Consider the following 20,502-nt stretch of genomic DNA (forward strand, 5'->3'; position numbering starts at 1 on the left):
AAAACTTTGTCAAACACCCATCATGATTCAAAATTTAATCAATTTGCAAAATTGTACTGTGAATTGTGAAGAAAAAAAATTCTTAGTTGTATTACATGACTGACATTCAAAATACTTGCATCACAACATTTAAAACATCAAAATCTCCAATTCCAAGTCGATTGTGCAATAAAATAAATTATGCATCCCTTAAAACCTGCAAATAGCATGCATGCAAGTCAGTTAGATGATATGTCGCAGCCAATATAACTTAGTATTATTCAAATACTAGGTATACCTTCAAATCACGCGATACAAATTTCAGAAGAAATTCTTAGCTTTGAATCCGCTCCTCCACTTGCCACACTATCCCCGTTCCACCAATCGGCGCATAGCACCTTATCCTCATGTGAATCAATTATAGCCAATGGCCACTACAGCATGTAACATATATCAAAGATTATAAGGGTACATATTAATGTGACAAGAATTTAATAAAGAAATATTAAAAAAATTACCGCAGTTCTCAAGTCCCATAACATGACTTTCCCATCATAAGATGATGAAAGCAAATGAAACCATGACTTGCTGTGCCACTTGCATGACGTTATCCATGACGTGTGTGATGAGAATTGGAAGCTTGGAGCCAATGTGCCTAAATTACATTTGTAACAACTAATTTAGAGTTGATTGTGTAAAATTATGTTTTGGGTATGCAAGTTAATAATATAAAGTACCAGGTTTTCGAGGATCCCAAATCCTAAGAATAGGATCAGAGCCACCGCCAGCAATAAGAGCAGAACTTTCACCACCAACATCGATGCAGTTAATCACTTTCCCACAAAACTGCACATGTAATAAAAATGTTCATTATCAAAAGTGAATTGTGTAACCTATGACAAAAAAAAAAATTGCATACCATGTTTAATGTATCTTTCCCGGTCTCCACATCCCATCTTCTAATTGAGTGATCCCATGATCCAGAATAAATGGTTCCGTGTTCGGGCCAAACAACTGATGATACACATTGTGTATGTCCTACAAGTGTAGATACAGCTTCTCCCTACACAGAAGAGAAATTAAGTTGACAATAATCCAAAAAATATAAAATTATATGAAAAGATGAAGTTATTAAGTATTTGAATTACCTCAGACTGAATATCTTCTTCCTTGCTGTCTTTCTTCCTTTTCTTTGTTGACACTGTGTCTCCTTCGGTGGGCTCAGTCTTCCATAAATTGATTCTACAATCCCAAGAACCAGAGCACAGCTACATAATCATGAAAATAGGTCTTCTATAAATCATATGTAAACATAAATATATACAAAAAATATGAAAAACAAAAAAAGAAAAAAACCATATCAGCAGTTGGTTGTGCTGCAACGCTTTTCACACCAGCAGTATGCCCACGAAGAGTTCTAAAAGCTGCAATCTTCGTATTCTCTGCTTGTGGCTCTGCATAAACCTATAAAGCGGAAACATTATCTTTGAACTGTTAATTCCAAAAATCTGTTATGAGTGAAAAAAAAAGTTGTGAAATTGCAAAATTACCTTCCAAAGTTTCACAGTCTTGTCTTTTGAACCAGTGGCAACAAGATTGGTGTCTTCATCTTCTGTATGTTCAGTAAGCAATAACATTCATAAAACCGTATATGGTCAATTATTCATCAAGTACATAAAAACCAAGATAATGAATTTATAACTTTGCAGAACATATCGTACCTGTTGTTTTTACGATACCAACTGATGTAATTGCATCACCGTGTCCCTCCAAAACATGTTTACAAACACCAACACCTTCCCATATTCTAAATTGTATTTTAAAAAACATTTTTTTAATTTTATTACAATAATATAGAGAAAAAACTAAATCGTCAAGAATTATAGAAATAAAAAACCTATGACAACATTTTAGCTCTTACCTTCCTAACCCATCATAGCAACCAGTCAAAATAAACCGACTTGAACCGTCAACTGCACTAACCCAATCATCATGTAATAAAGGATCTTCTTCCTTGCGTGGAGCTACAGCTCTTATGTATTCAATTTCTAGAACTTTTTCCTGTAGATTAACACATTTTGCGATCATATATCATTACAGTTTAAAAGAATCATTAGTTTCTTAAAAAACAAGCATGCTGATAAATAACATACCGCTGAGATACCCTTGGCAAGAAGAAAATCTTTGAGTGACATCCTTATAAACTCACCACCAATAAGGAAATCAAACGGTTCATGTTTCCAATCATCATTTCCTGATATCATACAAGATGACACAGATCTGATTATAATCTATATTGATCATACAGTTTTGAAAACTGTGCCATTGAATGATCACGGTTATGTTTAATTATTTTAAAAACATTTTATCATGTCAAATATGCGGTTCTAGTTCACTGGTGGGATGTCAGCGTTGAAAAAGCAAAACTAGCCCGCTCGATTCTTTCTTGTGAGAATTTTCTTTAACTGAATGATGTTCTTGTTGCATTTGACGGACCCTCACTTTTTACATAATTTTTTTACTGAATATGTTTCGAAAGTGTAAGGCGTGGTTCATACTTCATACGCGTGTATCACTTTTAATGACTAGCCTTATTTTTAGGTTTCTTTTTAAGTTTTAATCCCGTGTGATATGTATTTCAATTGGCAAAAAACGTTGAACATCGTTTTCTCGCATCCAACAGGTATGAAATGTTTTGTTTAATTTGATTTGCTTTCCGTTTCCGTTGGGTTATGTGGTCGAGTCTGTTGATTGTGTGAAAATTTTGTTTTGCTGAAAATTTGAGTTTGATTATTTAAGATTTTTGTTAAATTTTGCTTTGCAACGGTTGTAAATTTTAATACTTTCATTATTCTAATAACATGATCACTAACTCCTTCACCTGCTTAACATCAAAAATTTTGTTTTATGTGAGGCGAATAATTTCCAACATCCGTGCAGTCAATCTCGGTTATCTGTCCTCATGTGAAATATCGGTCAAAATATCGGTACCGATTATACCGGCAATATTGACCAATTGATAGTGTTGTGCAAGTTGCAAAAGGATAATTTGTTTATAGTAGGAGAGCATGTATAGTGAATTGTTAGTGTTAAAGTGCTATATATATAAATTCTGCATGACATTAAAATTACCGATATACCACCAATATCTCACCGCTATAACTGATATTCTCGGTCCTCGAACGATGTATGATATTTTTCTGCATTAACTGCTTAGCAGACCCATCATCTCCATATATTAATCGATGATAATAAGTGACATAGATTAGAAGTGGTTTTGTTTAACTTTAACGTTTACTTGCTGTGCATCATCAAATTTCATTTCATTTTATTTATATTTAACCTTACCTTCTAATTGAAGTGAACAACTAATGTAGGATTCAACAGTAGAGCTTTAATAGCCCTAATTTGCAGAATTAAATCACAGACTGACTTAATAATAATGTAAAAGATAGAGAATAACCTGATTCTAGAAGGTTATTGACGACAGAAGAGAGGCCCGTCCTGGTGAGATTCGAAGGAAGCGCTATGGAGGTTTCAGGAGCTTTGAACGGCGGTTTAAGCTTCGTAACGAAACGGACCTGTACTTTTCTAAGAGCATCTTCATCTTCTCGATCCATATCCATCTTCAACGAGCTATGTATGTATGTATGTATATCGGCGACAAGGAAGACACTAGGGTTTTAATTAATCAGCTGAGAAGAAGCACACTTTTTATCAGGGTTTTAGACTTTGTTATATTTACATTTTTCACTTCTTCTTTCAGGAAATTACGTCCCAACTCCAAAAGTTTTGAACTAATAAATTATCTATTTTAAAAAGACACGTGTTATAAAATATTTATATAATAATATGTATAGTTTAGCCCATATAAAAGATCATAAAAGAAGGGGAAAAAATGTCGAGCTCAAAGTTATGCAAAAAGAATTGACAGTTAAGACCATGCACACTCATTTAACGTTGTGGCATTTTCACTTTAAAATGTCGGGCCCCCCCCCGGGGAGCGTTTTGGCTTGACGTTTTCGAGGGAGCGTTTCCTACAACATGCGAGTTTGGCTTGAATTTTTATTGAAATTGTGTGTGGGGAGGTGAGAGAGGGGGGATATATGTAATTATTGTAGAAGAGTTGTAGCGTTTTGTCAATTACGTCACTTTTTGCAAAACTCTTCATTGATGACGGGGATGCCACATGGTGTAAAATGCCCAAGAGTGAGGCGTTTTGACTACACATATCTAATGATAAAACTTGAAAGCTATGGTTCAGATATTATGAAATAACGATACGTTAGAGATCGAGATGATGCAATTAACGCTCTGTGTTAACTATATTGTTATTTGAGTTTGGTCAAGCATGTTACAATGTATCATTTGATTGTTAATGATGTTTGTGTTATTATTGTTTTGGCATAGTTAATGTAAGGCCCTGGTCCCGGTGCCCTACATTGGGTGTTGGATTTACTCATAAACACAGTTCTAAATATCAGAGTTAATTAAAACTTTACACGGAATATAAAAACATCAATACATATTACATATCCTTCAAACATTGTCTTAACATAATTCAAACTTTGTCTTTCAAAATAAAACGTTAATTGTAAAACATCACGAGTTTTCTGTTGTCAGCCTCTTATTCTTCTATCATGTGTCCCGCTCAAACTAGCTGTCTCATTCTACTCACTTGCATGCATAGTAAAAGTCAGCTACGCTGAGTGAGTTCAAGTTAATCAGGCAACACACAATACATACACTTACCTTCATATATGCACCCGAAGGTACATATTTTAATACTTTACTTATTACCTTTCTTTCACACATTCATACATACGTTCATACTTTATTACTTCTATACTATATACATACTGTCCATTCCATCTCATATATTATTAGGGTCTAATCCCTTACTTTTCTATCTTAGATATTATTAGGGTCTGGTCCCTTCTTTCTCTATCTCATATATTATTAAGGTCTGGTCCCTTCTTTATCTCTATCAGATATTATTATGGTCTGGTCCCTTCATTCTTCCACATTCGTGCATACTTTCTTCACATACCCATATCATTATATACTTCTATACATACTTCCTTGAACATTCATACATACTCACATATCATATATATACTTTTCATACACGTTCATATTTTATATACATACATTCCTTGACAATACGTGCAATATCCGAAGATCGTTCACGTACCGGCAAGCTTTCGTTCACATTCAAGATATATTACTTATCACATAGATCATATATGGCATACACTTACCATTTAAGGTAAGTGTATTAACTATCATGTCGAGTATGCACACAGCCCCGAAAACACAACAAGGAAATAGGGCTAGAAACTCACCTAGATTATGTTACGTTCGTTGTTAACGGTTATCCCTTTTTTTAACTGAGCTCGGCTAATTGTACATTAATTATGTGTATCAATACTTGCCCTAATCACAATATTTAGGTTTCAGCTGAATGGCTAAGTCTGGTCTATTCTAATTGAGTGCCCCCATTCCATTAGATTACATTTATACCCAATCACACAATGTATTCGGGTACACCTTGTATTCGAATGGGTATTTGTGTACACCCTTCTTCCTACCTTTCACTTGTGTTCGTTTAGTCACATGCTTAGAATACAATTTATATCCAAACACATATGTATTCGAATTTGAGCTTGTGTCGAATACATATGGTATTCGAATGGACCACACTTGCTTAATCTTTCTTTCTTTCTGCATTCGAGTAGGGGTTAGTACGCGAATACATTATGTATGCGAGTGAACATATTGTATGCGAATGAACATCTCATATTCTCTTCCTATCCTTATCTTTCACGTATTCGAGTATATAATTTTATGTTCTTGTATTCGAATGGCATAGCTTTAGAATACAATTGCATTTGAGTAGGCAGGGTTTAGAATACATTTTGTATTCAAATGAACATGCTATTCGAATACAACATGTATTCGAATGAACATGTGATTCGAATACAATGTGTATTCTAATGAACGTGTTGTTCGAATACATTTTGTATTCGAATGGACATGTTTGTTCGAATACATTAGGTATAGAATGTAGTCCCTCCTTCCTATCACTCCTTCATATTCGATCCAAGTGTTTGAACCCATGCTTCCTTTCTTTCTATTTGAGCCAAGTGGGGTTCGAATACATTCTTTCTTTCTTTCTATTCGAACATGTGGGGTTCGAACACACCCATTGTGCTACTGTTCTTACTTTTTTTATTATTATTATTATTATTATTATTATTATTGTTATTATTATTATTATGCATATTTTATCATTCATAAGTATCATGGTATCTTATTATCCCTTAACCGTTGCTATTTCCTCTTTTGCCCAAGATCTAGTCCGGGTTTCCATTAAGCTTGAACCTTTATGGGTTTAAAACGTTCTTGAGCTAGATCTAGGGTTTCTTCATGAACCGTACATATTAACAAGTTCATTAAGCCCATATTAATTATCAAGTTTACATTTTTATGGTATATCTATACTCGATTTGTTCTAGGGTTAAATTTTAGGGAAACCGTTCATAAAAACGTAACCTTTAAGTGTAAAGGACATACCTTTTCATGCTATAAAGCTACAGTTTAGCTTCACAAGCTCTCATGGGTCGTATCTGGCTTGTATAACAAGATCTTCAAGAATCAAAGCTCAGTTTGGTCTTAGTTCTCCCTCTCGATCGCGGCCGTATATTATGAGGTGTTTGTGTGTGTTTTAGAGTGTGTAGGAGGCTTGAAAGATAAGAAATGAGGGTTTTAGAGTTTTAGGGAGGTTTAAGGAGTACCTATACTCTCTTCAGCCCATGAACCTAAGGCCCATAACAATCCATTGTTCCATTTTTATTAATCAAGTCCATATGCTTTTATTATATTTAATCTTAATTAAATATTAACACACATTTAAAACAAACACTAGCATGGTGCCCGCATGATGCAGCGGAGTATGTACGCAAACATGACATCGAACGCATAACCATGTTACCGTTTCAGTAAGTGCGTGATTTCACAACAGTATGCGCGTAACCCGACGATAATATGCTCGTAATGCGGCATTGGAAGCTCAACTGGTGTACGGTGTCAGTAAGCACGTCAAACGACTGTACGCGCGCAATCAGGTGTCAGTGCACACGTAACACTACATTGAATGAGTCTTGACCAGCCACCCGTTCTGCCTGACAATGTTATAACCCGAAATCCGTACTGATTTAACCTCTTTCGACCCGAACCCGTCCCGAACCAAAGCAAATTAACCTTTTGTGTATCGACCCATTCCGACCTTAACCTTTTAGACCCATTACCTGAACGGTGAACCCGACCGACCCGTTTTTCCGGTTCTTAATGGTAATCACGTAACACATTAAGTTTTTAAAATAAAAAAATATATAGCAATACCATACTCAAAATAAAGAGAATAAAATATTCGTTTTTATGTTATAATGTTTTTTAAATAATATTAACGTGTGAAAAAGTTATAAACGTTTAAACATCATGGGTGTAATTGGTTTAAAATAAGGGGTATATATATGTAACTATTCTATAAATTAACAAAATGTAATTAAAGTGAAAGGACCAAATTTGTAATTATTATTGAATAAATTAAAATCATTCGTACATTAATTTTGCTAAAAGACAAAATTGTCAAAATACAAAATTGTCCCTAAAATATCTTAATTATATGCATTGTGGTTTGTACTTAAAGCAACAAGTTTGGTACCTATTAAAATTTAAGAGGTCTCTCACTCATGCTTTATATATAGTATAGATAATTCCCATTATTTATTATTATCAAAATTAGGATGTTACATTGAATGCATAATTGTATACAACAAAGGACGCGCACCCCCATGAGTAGGGTGCATGACTTCCAAACAACATGGCAACATCGCTGCTACCTCATGCAGGTATAACGCATGACTTCAGTTCATGACAATTGTTTACCACGCAAAATTGATTCCTTTTTTACGGTTACTGTACTGGTGGAGTATTATTAATTTATTTACGCATTATTATCACACATAAATACCACTAGCCCTTCACAATTTTGATTCACTAAAACTTTTCATCATTTTTATTCACTCAAACTTTCACCATTTTTATTCACTTAAATCATTGGCTAATTTCTCAAACGATGATCTCAGGATACTCATACCGCGCGATCGATTCCGATGTTATTTTTTCAATCGATAGTAGCCTAAAATTTTCAAATATCTCGTCGAAAAGGAAGACACGACAACATCATCGAGAATTCCTAAAAAAATTGCCTGTCATTACCGCGAAAAAAGATGATTTAGAATAAATTTTTGTATCTTAATTTTTTATTTTAATTGTCGTATTTCATTTTTCCGGTTTCAATTATGTAATAAATTTAATTTTAATGAAATTATAATTTTAATTACATTTAATTTAATTCAAAAACAAAAACAAAAGTTATATGATACTTGTGGGTAAGTGTGCCATTAATTTTGTGGTTTGTGAGTACTTGATGGTAGGCATGTGGTGGTCGTGTAGGAGTGACCGACACATGGGTAGTACTCATGAATTCTCACTCACCCTTATGTTAGCGGATCCTCGATATTCTTGAGGGGAAAACACTATAAAATAATAACCAAGTTTCAAGTTTGTTTCAATTAAGCCTTGTTTTGTCTCAATTAGCTCACTCAACTTTCAATCTATGTTCTAAAACGCAAGGGAAAACTACTATACTATCGTAAGTGATATATTTACTAATAAAAAATAAGAAAAGTATTGGTTTTAATGGCGTTTTTGTTATCTATAAACATTTATTATGAAGGTACAAAAGATAGCATTAGAACATTTATTGAAAGTTGTGTGACCTAATTGAGACAAAATTGAAAGTTGAGTGATCTAATTTAAACAAAATAAAATATGAGTGACTTAATTGAAACAAATTTGAAATTTGGTTACTATCTATAAAGTCGTACTTTCTTGATTGGTTTACCTATATTATACATAGTAGTTGTAAGTTGTTATGAGTAGAAGAGATAAAAAAACTTTTGTTCATGAGTAAATTTGAAGAAACATTATTCACCATTTATAAATTTTTAATGTTTTTACGAAATGAGTTGTGAGTGGAATAAGGAAAAAAGGGTAATTATGAAAGTATAAACAAATATTATTTAATCAAAAATGAAAAAGAAAACATAGTAATTTTTAGTATAATTACAACTACAGTTTTCAATTAAAGAAAATAATAATAACTGCATTAAATCTAAAAAAATTACATTTTTCTAATTAGGCTAAAATAAATGTTGTATTTAAGTATATAAAAGTTACATTTGAGATTTTGAGTAAAAAATGTTGCATTTCCAAGTAAAAAGTTGTTATATTATAATGTAAAAAGTTTGCATACTAAAAAAAAGTTACTTATGAATTATAAACTCAACATTTTAAAAAAAGTTGTATTATGTGTAATGCAACGCTTCTAGTCCTAATGCATTAGCCTTAGTTAATAGTAGTGGTTTCATGGTTTCAAAAGTCTTCACATGTTTTTAATTTAGTGGAGATTTTTCACTTCAAATTCTTTCTCCCGCATTTTTTATTTGATTGTTCAGTCAAGATGACACTGATTTGTGATTTGTGTTTGGTCTATATTGCAACGAAGGACATTATAAATATTACGAGAAAAGGACGACAATTTAGTAATAGTTATTACTAAACGAGTACAAATTAACTACAGGTGGGCGAATTTCTAACATTTAGCTGATGATAGTTTTGACTTGAATTCTAACCAAAACCAATACTTAATCCCCTATCACGAACACACCTTTACGAGCACATTGCATTGCCTTGATATCTACAAGGGTGAACCTTAGTCAACTATTCCGCGTATGAGCGATGTTCACCGATTTCATCATGTATTGGATTCTTCATTCACTAGCCATTTGCCCTACTACCAAAATAATGCATATATGCATTATGAATGGCAACACTTTCACATATAGACACAGGGCCATAATACCTCTCGAGCTAGTACATTACCCTTTACGCAATACGGCTATAACATTGAATGACAAACATTCAACAAGCGGATCACGCTTTACAAATGTTGCAACATGTTGCCTTAAGCGACATCGTGGTGCTAATGATCTCGTCCACAACATGTTCCAACTTACCTTAAGCGTCTCCTTTCACATGTACACATCACACTATTCTAAAAAAAAATATAAACAACACTGATACAACTCGTCATGGAGTTATTGTTTTAGTGTTATATATTAATATATTTTGACATTGAACCTGTAGAAATTTCAACATCGAACCCGTAGAAAACCCAAATATAAGTGATAAATAATCGATCGTACGTCCCTCAACATTTTCCGAATTCGTAAGAAAAAAATCTGCTATGGTACGGAGGTGTTAAAAAGTATATAAGCGCACTATTAAATAAAGAGAAAATTACCGTTTTAGTCCCTGTGGTTGTTAAGCGGAGTCACTTTTAGTCCCTGAACAAAAACTTGAACTGTTTTACTCCCCGTGGTTTAAAAACGTGAACGCTTTTCCTCTCTCCGTCAACCTTCACGTTATTTTTCCATCCAAAAATCTGTGCATTTACAATTTTGCCCCTAATTGATTATATTAGATGAAAGACACACGACAATCATCATCTTAACCCTAAGTTACAGCCCCTTCTTCACTAGATTACACCTCCATGGTAATATGAAACCCTAATTGATTGATTCTTCTTCTTCCTCTTCAATTCAATTGGAACCCTAACTATCAACCCCTTCTTCACTACATTTTCCATCCAAAATGTCTCAACATTCTTCTTCGTCGGCGAAACCGAGGTCACAAGGTGTAAGTGCATCTTATTTGTTTTGCTCATGTGGTGCAGGTACATGCTATATTGTATCCCGGACGGATGCTAACCCCGGTCGACGATTCTTGTGTTGTGTAAGTATTTCAATACTCAAATCTCTCTATTAACTAAAGGAAAACATTGAAATCAATTGTTTTTTTAGCTTAATTTTGAATGAAATAAGTTGTTATTGACCTTAATTTTGAATGAAATCAGTTTAATTTAGCTTAATCTTGAATGATATTAGTTGGTATTGAAGTTAATTGTCAAAGAAATTAGTTGATTAGGGTTAGGTTGGTTGATTATTATTGTTCATTATAGAAGGGTTCTTGTGGATGGTTAAGGTGGGATGATACTCCTACTTGTCATGGTTGTGAAAGGATCCTTGCATTGGTGAGGAATATGAACAAGAAAGACGAGTATGCAAGAACCAAGGCTAAGGAAGCCACCAAATTGAAGATTGTTTTAGGAATTAGTTGGATGTTTTTCCTTATCTACGTTTGTACTTTTTGAGTTCTTTTGTTGTTTTTAATTGTACGTTGTAAACATGTGATAGTTGTTTATTTGTGTTATGTGGTTCTTTAAAATGTCTACGTTTTTAATGTATGAGTTCAATAAAGTATACCATGTTTAAGAAACATTACTGAGCTAATGATAGATTGCATGTTCTTTTGTTCATGCATGTCCTAAAAGACGTAAAAAGTTCTAATATTTTAATAATATGTCATTTTTATCATTACACATAAAGTCCAAAAATAAAGTCAATACCAATAAACAACCAATTCCAAAACAAAGTCAATACCATCACACATAACCAAGTTCAAAAGTAAAGGTCAAAGCCAAAACACTAAAAAGTGAATACATTCACACAATCCATAACACTGAAAAGTCAATACGTTCACACAAACTAAAACAATAAAAAGTCAAGACCATCACCCACGTTGTGCAGTTGTAGTTGTCGTCCCATTATTACCGGTGCATGTTTTACGATTATGGCCAAAACCACCACAGTTTCCGCATTTTACCGTGCCTCCTTTTCTTGTCATTCTTCCTCCCTTAGAAAACACTCTCTCAACCTCTTCTACTCTTTTTGTCCTTTTATCCTCATCAACTCTTTTTTTCCTCTCTTCCCATGACTTAGTTCTCTTTTTCTTTGGCCTCCCGATCTATGCAAAAGACATAATAACATGTTAAAGAATTAATAATTTAGTTATTGAACATTTTTTCAATTGTAATATTATATATAACATAATACATATAGTTTTTATATATTTAGTTACATGTTTATGATGTTTTGGTGGAATCAGTGTTGTTGGACACCGTGAAGGCATCCAATAATCTTCACTTGGGATTGGCATTATTTGGTTATCATACACCCTTTTCCAAGTATGTAACCAGTAAGTCTCAGACACCCATTGCTCAGGTATGCCAACATTCATATTATTGATCGCCATGTCATTTATAGCCGCTACTGCATGTTTACACGACATCCCTGTCAAATCCCATTTCCTGCAAGTGCATGTTTTGTATTTCACGTTCACCACACATTGAGACCTTAAACCGTTCACCTATCAATATTAAAGCAACTTTAGAATCAAAATAATAAGAATAACGAATGGCATGTAATAGTATCTTACCTGGTAATTATGAGCATCCACCATAAGAACAGTCAATTGTGAAGCCTCGATCTTGATTTCTTCAAACGTTTTTGTAGCATTTGGCGTTAAAGGGCCTACAGCCTTTGAAACCATCTTTCTCACATTGATAATCCTCTTTGTCATGTACTTTCTTATATACTCCAAGCATGTGATCACAGGTTTATCCCTTGCTCCAACCAATTGCTTGTTAAAGCTCTCACACATATTGTTATACTGAATATCACACTTTTCCCTACCTGGGTAATGTGCTTTTGACCATGACTATTAGGGTCATGACATGGTTCAACATCTATTTTGACATGGCTACCGGGGTTGGCTTTTACCAGTTGTTCAAGGTAGGCTCTTAGCATACCCTACTATTGTATAAGATCACCATCCTTTTTATCATTAGCAAGCTTCTTTGCTTTTCTCACTTTCACTTCCGAAACGTGGATTTGGTGCTTCTTCTGGATTTCGTCTTGGAGAGATTTCACGGGGATTGTAGGATTTGTTTCAATTTCTGATTCTATCTCCCTCGCTATGGTGCCCATAGTGTATAGACTAACAACCCTAGTTTGTAGACATTGATGTTTGTGGGAGACTGTCTTCACACACCACTGATCGAAAACGAATGGTCTTGAGATCTGAATTGCCCAAGGGAAAGTAGGTTTAATGTGCTTTTTTTTGCACTTTGAGCCTTAGGGTTTTCCATAGTTGGCAAGTTTGAACCCTCACCACAAATCAAAGTAGGATTCTTACCTAAGCACACAACTCTATATCTTATATTGTCATTTTTCTTAATGAAAAGATCTCTTCTTGATGCTATTGAATATGTTTTAACCATTTCATTCAATGTATTCTTATCTTCAATTACTTGACCGACATAGAATGGGCATACATCACTCCCAGGCCCGGGACAAATTGCTTTCCTTCTTATCCTCTGTTTCACCGTATTCAACACAGTGGAATTATCTTCATCACTATAAACATGGTCAACGTCAATACACTTCTCCTGTTCATCACCTTCATAATCATCCAGGGCATTATCTGTGGTATTATAAACTTTAACCACATCAGCATCAACATTATACTTGAAGGCACTCATGTCCACTTCTACATCTTCCAATAGTCATAACCATCTTCTTCAACAACGTAATCTGGATCATCCTCTGTTTCATATGAATCCGATTCATGTGAATTGGTTTCATTACCATTTTCCTCATTTAACCAATGTGATGTGTATTCTATGTCAACATCAACTTCATCTACTTCATGCCCCTTTTCATTTGCAAAGTCCAAATGAGAATTGTTTGTCAAACGCGAATGCCCATGTTCAATATATATCTCAACCACCTTAATTCCACCTCTTACAATATCAAATATTTTCTTAAAATCATAATTGTCACACAATGGATGTATACCCGAATCCATACACGTATTTGGTTCTCTAAAATGAAAGTAAAGTACCTCTCTAGGAGGATATCCTAGATTCCTGGCCATATCCACCAAATCACCTTTACCAACTTTTCCAATCTCGACAATGTCGATGAAAACCGATCGGCTTCCCCCGTAAGCTCTACCCGGAAATTGAGAAAACTCACCACCATAGAAAATATTAAAGGTAAATAAGTTGTTATCATCTATAATTAACACGAAAAAAATCAATCCATTATAATGAACTAATAACAAAAAGCAAAAAAGAAGAAAAACATAACTTTAACCTACCGTAAGTTTGTATATCAAATTCCTCGTCAAGAAGACGTAGCCTCCACACTCCACGGGACATGGCTTAAAAATCCGGCGACTTGTAACCTGCTTAAGAAATCCGGCGTGAAGGGTTGGCCAGGAAACTTGATTCCGTCGAGTCGTGAAGGCCAAAAAAAGGCAGTGGAGCCGTGGTTAGCCGCTGTGAAGAGGGTGGTTGGTTAATTGTTTTTGCTGGTAAATTATTTGAACAAGAAGAACGCCAGATGATAAAATATATTAGGGTAAAGGTGTTTAAATGTCCAATATTACACATAGGCCCAATTTACACAAATACCCTTGATTTTAACCTTTGATATAACGGCTGGTTGACGGAGGGACGAAAAGCGTTCACTTTTTTAAACCACGGGGAGTAAAACAGTTCAAGTTTTTATTCAGGGACTAAAAGTGACTTCACTTAACAACCACAGGGACTAAAACGGTAATTTTCTCTTAAATAAATCTTTAAAGCAGCAGTAAAGATTATTGTTAAATAAATAAATTATTATGTAAAATTTTCATAAAAGAAGCTTAGAAAAAAGGAAAAAGATTCCTCCGGTACCCCAAACGCACAATAGCTCGCGTTCATCTAACCCACACTACTCTACTTGTCTTCATTCAAGACCCAATCCCCTACGCCTCACGTCCACAGCTACAACCACCCATCACCGTCCGATCCATCTATTCATACAAACCAACGAATCACATTCCACAAGAACCTGCACGCAACCACACCGACACATCTCCACCTCCAGACCTCAGGCTCGTGACCGAAGCTAAGAAATAAAAATATAATAATGTAAGAAGGAAAGAAAGAAAGAGAGTCCATCTTACTCGCTCGTCGGTTTTAGTGAGAGAAAGAGTGTTGTAGTTAGTAAGAAAAAAGTTATGAGAGCTATTGCTATACATGTATAATATGTATCTATCCATATATATAGTGAGAGTGTAAGGAAGAAGGTGGACTCAGCTACTATTACTACCACTGCTTCTCTGTGATCTTCATAAACTAGAATTAAGTGTGTGTTTACCTTTCAATTGGATCACTGTGTTGAAACCCTTAGTTTTAGCTTTAGCTTCAAATTCGCCTCTAATTGAGCTGATTTTTTATCTGGTTTATGCTGTGACGTCAATTTAGGTTTTGATTAGTGGATAACAAATGGAATTGGTAATTATTGCTTTTGCATTATTGGTGGATTTTGGAGGTAGGTGTCATGTTAGGGTTTGAGGTATAAATTTACGAGTTTTTTGATTTGTGGTGGTGATTTAGGTTGTGGAGTTTGTTTGTAATGTGTATTTGTGATTGTGTGTGTTTGCATAGAGTTTTGTTGAAATTAGGGTTTTGTAAAATTAATTTGTGCTTATTGTTGTTACCTGTTTGAATATCAACTGAAGTAAACAGTGAATGGAATTGACTTTTTATGCTTTGTGACATATTGTTTGCGAGAAATGAGAACCGAAGTGTTTTGACTTAAGTGTGAAAATGTAAATGCAAAGGATGTTATTGTACTCTGGACTTTTTTGTCCAAAAGTGGCTATTTAATCATGATGTAGTTTTTCTTTTTTATGTTTTTGCAAGTAAGAAGCAAGCTACCATGGTTAAAAAGGTCGATTCTGATCGGTTGTAGTATGTCTGAATGCAGTTGGGAGTTTCTTGTTTTGTTTTGCTTTGAATCTTTTGATTATGAGTAGAGGTTTTCCTTTCCGTGTAAGCTTAAAAATTCTTATGATTTTTTGTATGTGCTTTAGTAATTATTGCTCTTGCTTTAGCTTACAATGATGGTTTCTACTAGCATCATTAAGCTTAAATTTTGTTTCATTAATGTGGCTGGATTTCACTTTTATTATTCGTACTTTTCATTATACCAGTCATCATGCTTGTTTTTCTTTGCAGAAGTTATATCCACAAGTTCTTGATCCAAGATGTATACACGACCCGCGACATAAACATTAACTTCTGTCATAAGATAGTTTAGGAAGGGTTTGATTATTCATTGCAAGCAGCGGTTAATAAACACCAGTCTGCGTTATATTAAAATTCAAATGTTGCAGCGGCAAATTATGTTTAAGCAGCTAGAAGAACTCCAGCGGCAAAAGAAACTTCAAGAGTTAAATGACTCGAGACAACAGAATGTTTTAAATCAACAATCTTTGTTACAAAATAAGCAAGCTTCCGGGGCTCAGTACGCACCTTTAATTAATGGAACACCGGTTCGTGATCCATCCCAAATGTTTATGTTTGGTAATACAAACTTGGTACACGGGTTTCAAAACGGATCACCTTATTCACAGGCTCAAAGTCAAATCCTGCAGTCAATGAGTCTTCCATCTCAGCCAGTTGATGGACTTAGTTCTAACCGGTTTTCTAATTTTCAAGGGCCAAATCGTGAACCCACTGGCGAACAGGTGAATGATCAGTTTAATGCTTCGTATCAAACAGGAATTGATCAAGAACAAGACATTATCAACCCATCTCAGGAGTTTTCTAGTTTGGATCCATTGGAACAGAAATTTTTGTTTACAGATGATGACAATGTGGGTGGTTTTGGAAGTATGTTTGAGGATAATGATAATACGCAAAGTTTTCCTTCGGTTCAAAGTGGCAGTTGGAGTGCACTTATGCAGTCTGCACTTGAAGAAACCTCGAGTACTGATACAGGCGTGCAAGAAGAATGGAGCGGTTTGAGTTTTCAGAATCCAGAACTATCAAATGATAATAATAATCAGCCATCTAATTTAATCGAAAATGGAAAAAATCCATCTTTATGGCAGAATAACATTTTTCAAAACACACCGTCTTTAAGTTCAAGACCTTTACAAATGCATCAAGGATTGAGTGGAGAGTTTGAAAAGGTAAATAAGCAACATTTGATATGTGTATAGTATAACTTATATTACAATGCCAAAAAACTTAATAAATTGTTATTCTGTTATCTTTTTATAGGGTTTCTTGCCTGACAATCAGAGACAATCTGCATCAGATGTGACAACTTTTAATAGTATGTTTGTGAATGTGGATAGATCAGCTGATTTAAATTCTCAGACTAGGTGTGTATTATTCACCCTTTTGTCAATTATCTAAACTACTTTTCAAATAATATGTTTTGGTTTATCATGATAGTCGCCACATGCTTGAGCTTCTTCACAAGGTGAATAAATTCAAAGAGTATAAGCATGGTACACAGTCAGCATACACAGGCTCGCCTCCAATAAACGAGCCGCCTAAAACTGAAACTACAGATGCATTTACTCCATCCAGCAATTCTTCTACTCCTCAATCCTCTGGATTGAGGTTGGGCCCACCAAGTCAAAGGCCCCCCATGAATTACTTTGACTTATCTCAGTTCTCCCAACAAGCGGTATATAACACTCTGAAACATTATTATTATTATTATTATGTATCACACTTAATGTTTCGTTCTTATTTTTCCATTAAAGGGCGAAGATGGTCAAACATCATCAGTATTTGAAGCTAATTCAACAAGGCAGTCAAACACGTGTGTGGATATACCTTCACAGCAGAATCTTTCTGGTATGGGATTGCAAAAAGCTCCAAGTGGGTCCCCTTCAACGTCTGACGTAGCAAATAGCAGGATAGAAACTGCTTCTGAAGCTCTAAAGGAGTCAGACAACCAGATGTGTGCCAAAGGAGGCAATGAGTTATTAGAAGCTGCTAGTGGACATGTGTTGAATTCTCAAGGTTTTGATTACACAAAAGGACAAGAAGGTAAAATCCGTTTTGATGAAGAATCATTTTCAGGACGTGCAATGAAGAATGAAAAAGTTGATTCGGGCATTAAAGCTCCTCTACTAACATCCATGTCACAGCTTAGTTCAGTATATGAAAACTATAAAACCATGCTTGGGTCATCATCTAGAGAAAGTCAACTAGGAAAACACGCATCTCACCCTCTTCTTCAAGACGGTTCTCAACTGCATAGAAACAGTTCATTTATGCAAATGAATCTAACCAGCACAAGTCAATATGGGAGTGTTTGGCCAGTAACTGGAACCAGCTCACTTGCTGTTAATCAAGATTTGCTTCTTTCTCAATCAAAGAAACGTAAATTTCCTACGTACGAGCTTCTGCCGTGGCACAAAGAAGCCACAAAAGGTTCTTCAAGGCCTCACAATACAAGGTGGGCCCACATGTCTATTACTATATTTTGTATATGTGTTGCACATGTGGCATCTTGATTATGACCTAATTGTGACAAATTTCTTATGTAGCATTGCTGAACTAGAATGGGCACAGGCTGCCAAACGAGTACCTGAAAAGGTGTGATTTTTAGCATTATGAAAAATTGACTCATTTAGAAGACTTTTGACGCTTGTTCTAAATTGTTACTACTTGTGTTATAACAGTTGAAAGAAGAAGCTGAATCACTAGGTGACTCATCTTGGAAGTTCCATTCAAAGAAAAGAATAATATTAACAACTCAGCTTATGCAAGTGTTGTTTCGACCCACACCAGTAGCAATTCTTTCAGATGATGCTAATACATGCTACAATACCATATCATATTTTGCTGCCAGATTAGCACTTGGTGATGCCTGTAGCTTGGCAAACCATTCTCACGCGCCTTCTGATACATCTGACTCGTAAGAATTACACATCAAAGTTCATTTTCCTTCTTTCATTTGTTAGAAATACAATAAAGTTGCAAACTTTAGCACCATCAATCCATCAATTGTTTTAATTAGATTCTTTCTTCAACTTTGTGGCCCAGGTTGTCAGAGAAGGGCAAAATATCCAAGGGCAGTGGTGACCAAAATCTCTCCAAAATTGTTGAAAACTTCATTGACCGAGCCAAAAAGCTGGAATATGAGCTTTTAAGGTATAAACACAGTCATCATTCTTGAAATACTTAACAAACAAATAATGTTGTTAAAAAAGCTCATGGCTCACTTGAAAATAGCTCGTTTAAAAACAAGCCGAGCCTGTGTTGGCTCGCTCGATAACTAGCTCCATGGCTCGTTTTAAATTTAACTCGAAATTTTAATACATTTAATAACAATAATAGAATTAAATAAAATATTGAAAAAAAAACAAGCATAATACATTTAGTATTTGAATCTGCCTTAATCTTTGTAAAAAAGAAAAACAAAATAATACATATAATGTTATGAATTCTCTAATTTATAAATTTTATATTATGTGCATGTTAGAAAGTTACTTTTTTTTGGTCTTTTGTATATCAACATGTGGAATTTTTTCTTAAAATAAAAATTGTTTGCGAGCCAGCTCGATGAGCAACGAGTTGGCTCGAGCTCGACTTGTTCTCTTTCCAAGGAGATAGAAAGGCTACTCTCACTTAACACAAAAAAAAGAATCATAAAATTGATATTAGTTTACATAGATTTAATGTATAGAATATGGGATATTGTTAATCATGCTGTTGCGAAGGGCATGCTTGTAATTTTCTTTTACATGAAATTGGTGAAGGGTGGAGAATGGAGGATCAGTAGTGGAAATAAGAATGGAGTCACAAGATCTTGAGAGATTTTCAGTGATCAACCGATTTGCAAAGTTCCATACCCGGCCTCAAATGGTTGCACCCGACCCGCCATCTTCTGGTGCCCCTAAGTTACATCCTCAAAGATATGTCACAGCTAGCCCAATGCCCAAAATAGTACCCCAAGGGCATAATTGTCTTCCCCTCTGACAGTTATTTTTACAACTCTTGTTTTTGCCTTATCTTTGCTTGTCTAACTGCACTTTTGGCCCCATCTTAGCTAATTTTGACAACATAGTATATAACGTTCTTTTGTGCACATGAGCGTTTGAAGGCCGCGTTGAAGGCTCAAGACAGGTATGCATTTCATTTAACTTAGTAATAAAGTTATGGTACTAGGTTTCTGACAGTGATAGTGGACCTTAATAGAGGTCAAATTAGTAAATTTGCTATGTGTTTGAATGTATGTCAACTGGTCATTGGTCATATGTCGTCTTTAGCACATAGTGATCGATACTGCCAATCAGGTGTGTGTGCCTTTTTTTTTTTTTTTTTAAATGCATGTATAATTAGCAGGCTTTGTATCCAAGCAAAGCTTTAGAGCTCCATATGTGAGGCCTATTGTTTCCCGATCAGTAACAACAAAATTCTGTCCAACATGAATGTTTGTAGTTAGGCATGTTCAAAACGGTTTGGGACTAGGAACCGGAACCGGTTCCTAACCGGTTCCTATATTCAAAACCCCCTTTTAAACCGGTTCCAGGCTCGAACCGGTTCTCCCACCCTCGGACCCCTAACCTATCTAACCGGTTCTTACCGGTTCCTAACCCGGTTCCGGTACCGTAACCGGTTCCAACCGGTTA

General features: G+C 34.9%; 3 protein-coding genes across 3 annotated transcripts; 1 reads left to right on the forward strand and 2 right to left on the reverse strand.

The window, feature by feature from the left end:
* Positions 1-3,753, reverse strand: LOC143595470 (ribosome biogenesis protein WDR12 homolog). The gene is made up of 12 exons (XM_077074471.1): positions 3,443-3,753; positions 2,133-2,233; positions 1,901-2,040; positions 1,701-1,786; positions 1,530-1,591; positions 1,336-1,443; positions 1,128-1,247; positions 899-1,042; positions 717-825; positions 498-634; positions 278-413; positions 1-196 (listed from the first exon to the last, which is right to left on the reverse strand). The coding sequence occupies exons 1-11, from the start codon at positions 3,603-3,605 to the stop codon at positions 285-287; spliced, it is 1,299 nt and encodes a 432-aa protein (XP_076930586.1). The 5' UTR covers positions 3,606-3,753; the 3' UTR covers positions 1-196; positions 278-284.
* A 6,653-nt stretch (positions 3,754-10,406) lies between these two features.
* On the reverse strand, positions 10,407-12,637 carry LOC143595481 (uncharacterized). The gene is made up of 4 exons (XM_077074478.1): positions 12,445-12,637; positions 12,088-12,375; positions 11,447-11,973; positions 10,407-10,505 (listed from the first exon to the last, which is right to left on the reverse strand). Exons 1-3 carry the CDS (start codon positions 12,586-12,588, stop codon positions 11,740-11,742), a joined length of 666 nt encoding a protein of 221 aa, XP_076930593.1. The 5' UTR covers positions 12,589-12,637; the 3' UTR covers positions 10,407-10,505; positions 11,447-11,739.
* A 3,237-nt stretch (positions 12,638-15,874) lies between these two features.
* On the forward strand, positions 15,875-20,151 carry LOC143596239 (uncharacterized). Its single transcript, XM_077075070.1, has 8 exons — positions 15,875-17,037; positions 17,129-17,232; positions 17,306-17,543; positions 17,623-18,323; positions 18,415-18,463; positions 18,550-18,785; positions 18,914-19,021; positions 19,630-20,151. Exons 1-8 carry the CDS (start codon positions 16,228-16,230, stop codon positions 19,847-19,849), a joined length of 2,466 nt encoding a protein of 821 aa, XP_076931185.1. The 5' UTR covers positions 15,875-16,227; the 3' UTR covers positions 19,850-20,151.
* Positions 20,152-20,502: the final 351 nt, after the last annotated feature.

Source organism: Bidens hawaiensis, unplaced genomic scaffold (genome assembly GCF_021521415.1).
Source record: "Bidens hawaiensis isolate Kalapana, Puna unplaced genomic scaffold, B.hawaiensis_p1.1 tig00001721_1, whole genome shotgun sequence".
Classification (NCBI taxonomy): Eukaryota; Viridiplantae; Streptophyta; class Magnoliopsida; order Asterales; family Asteraceae; genus Bidens; species Bidens hawaiensis.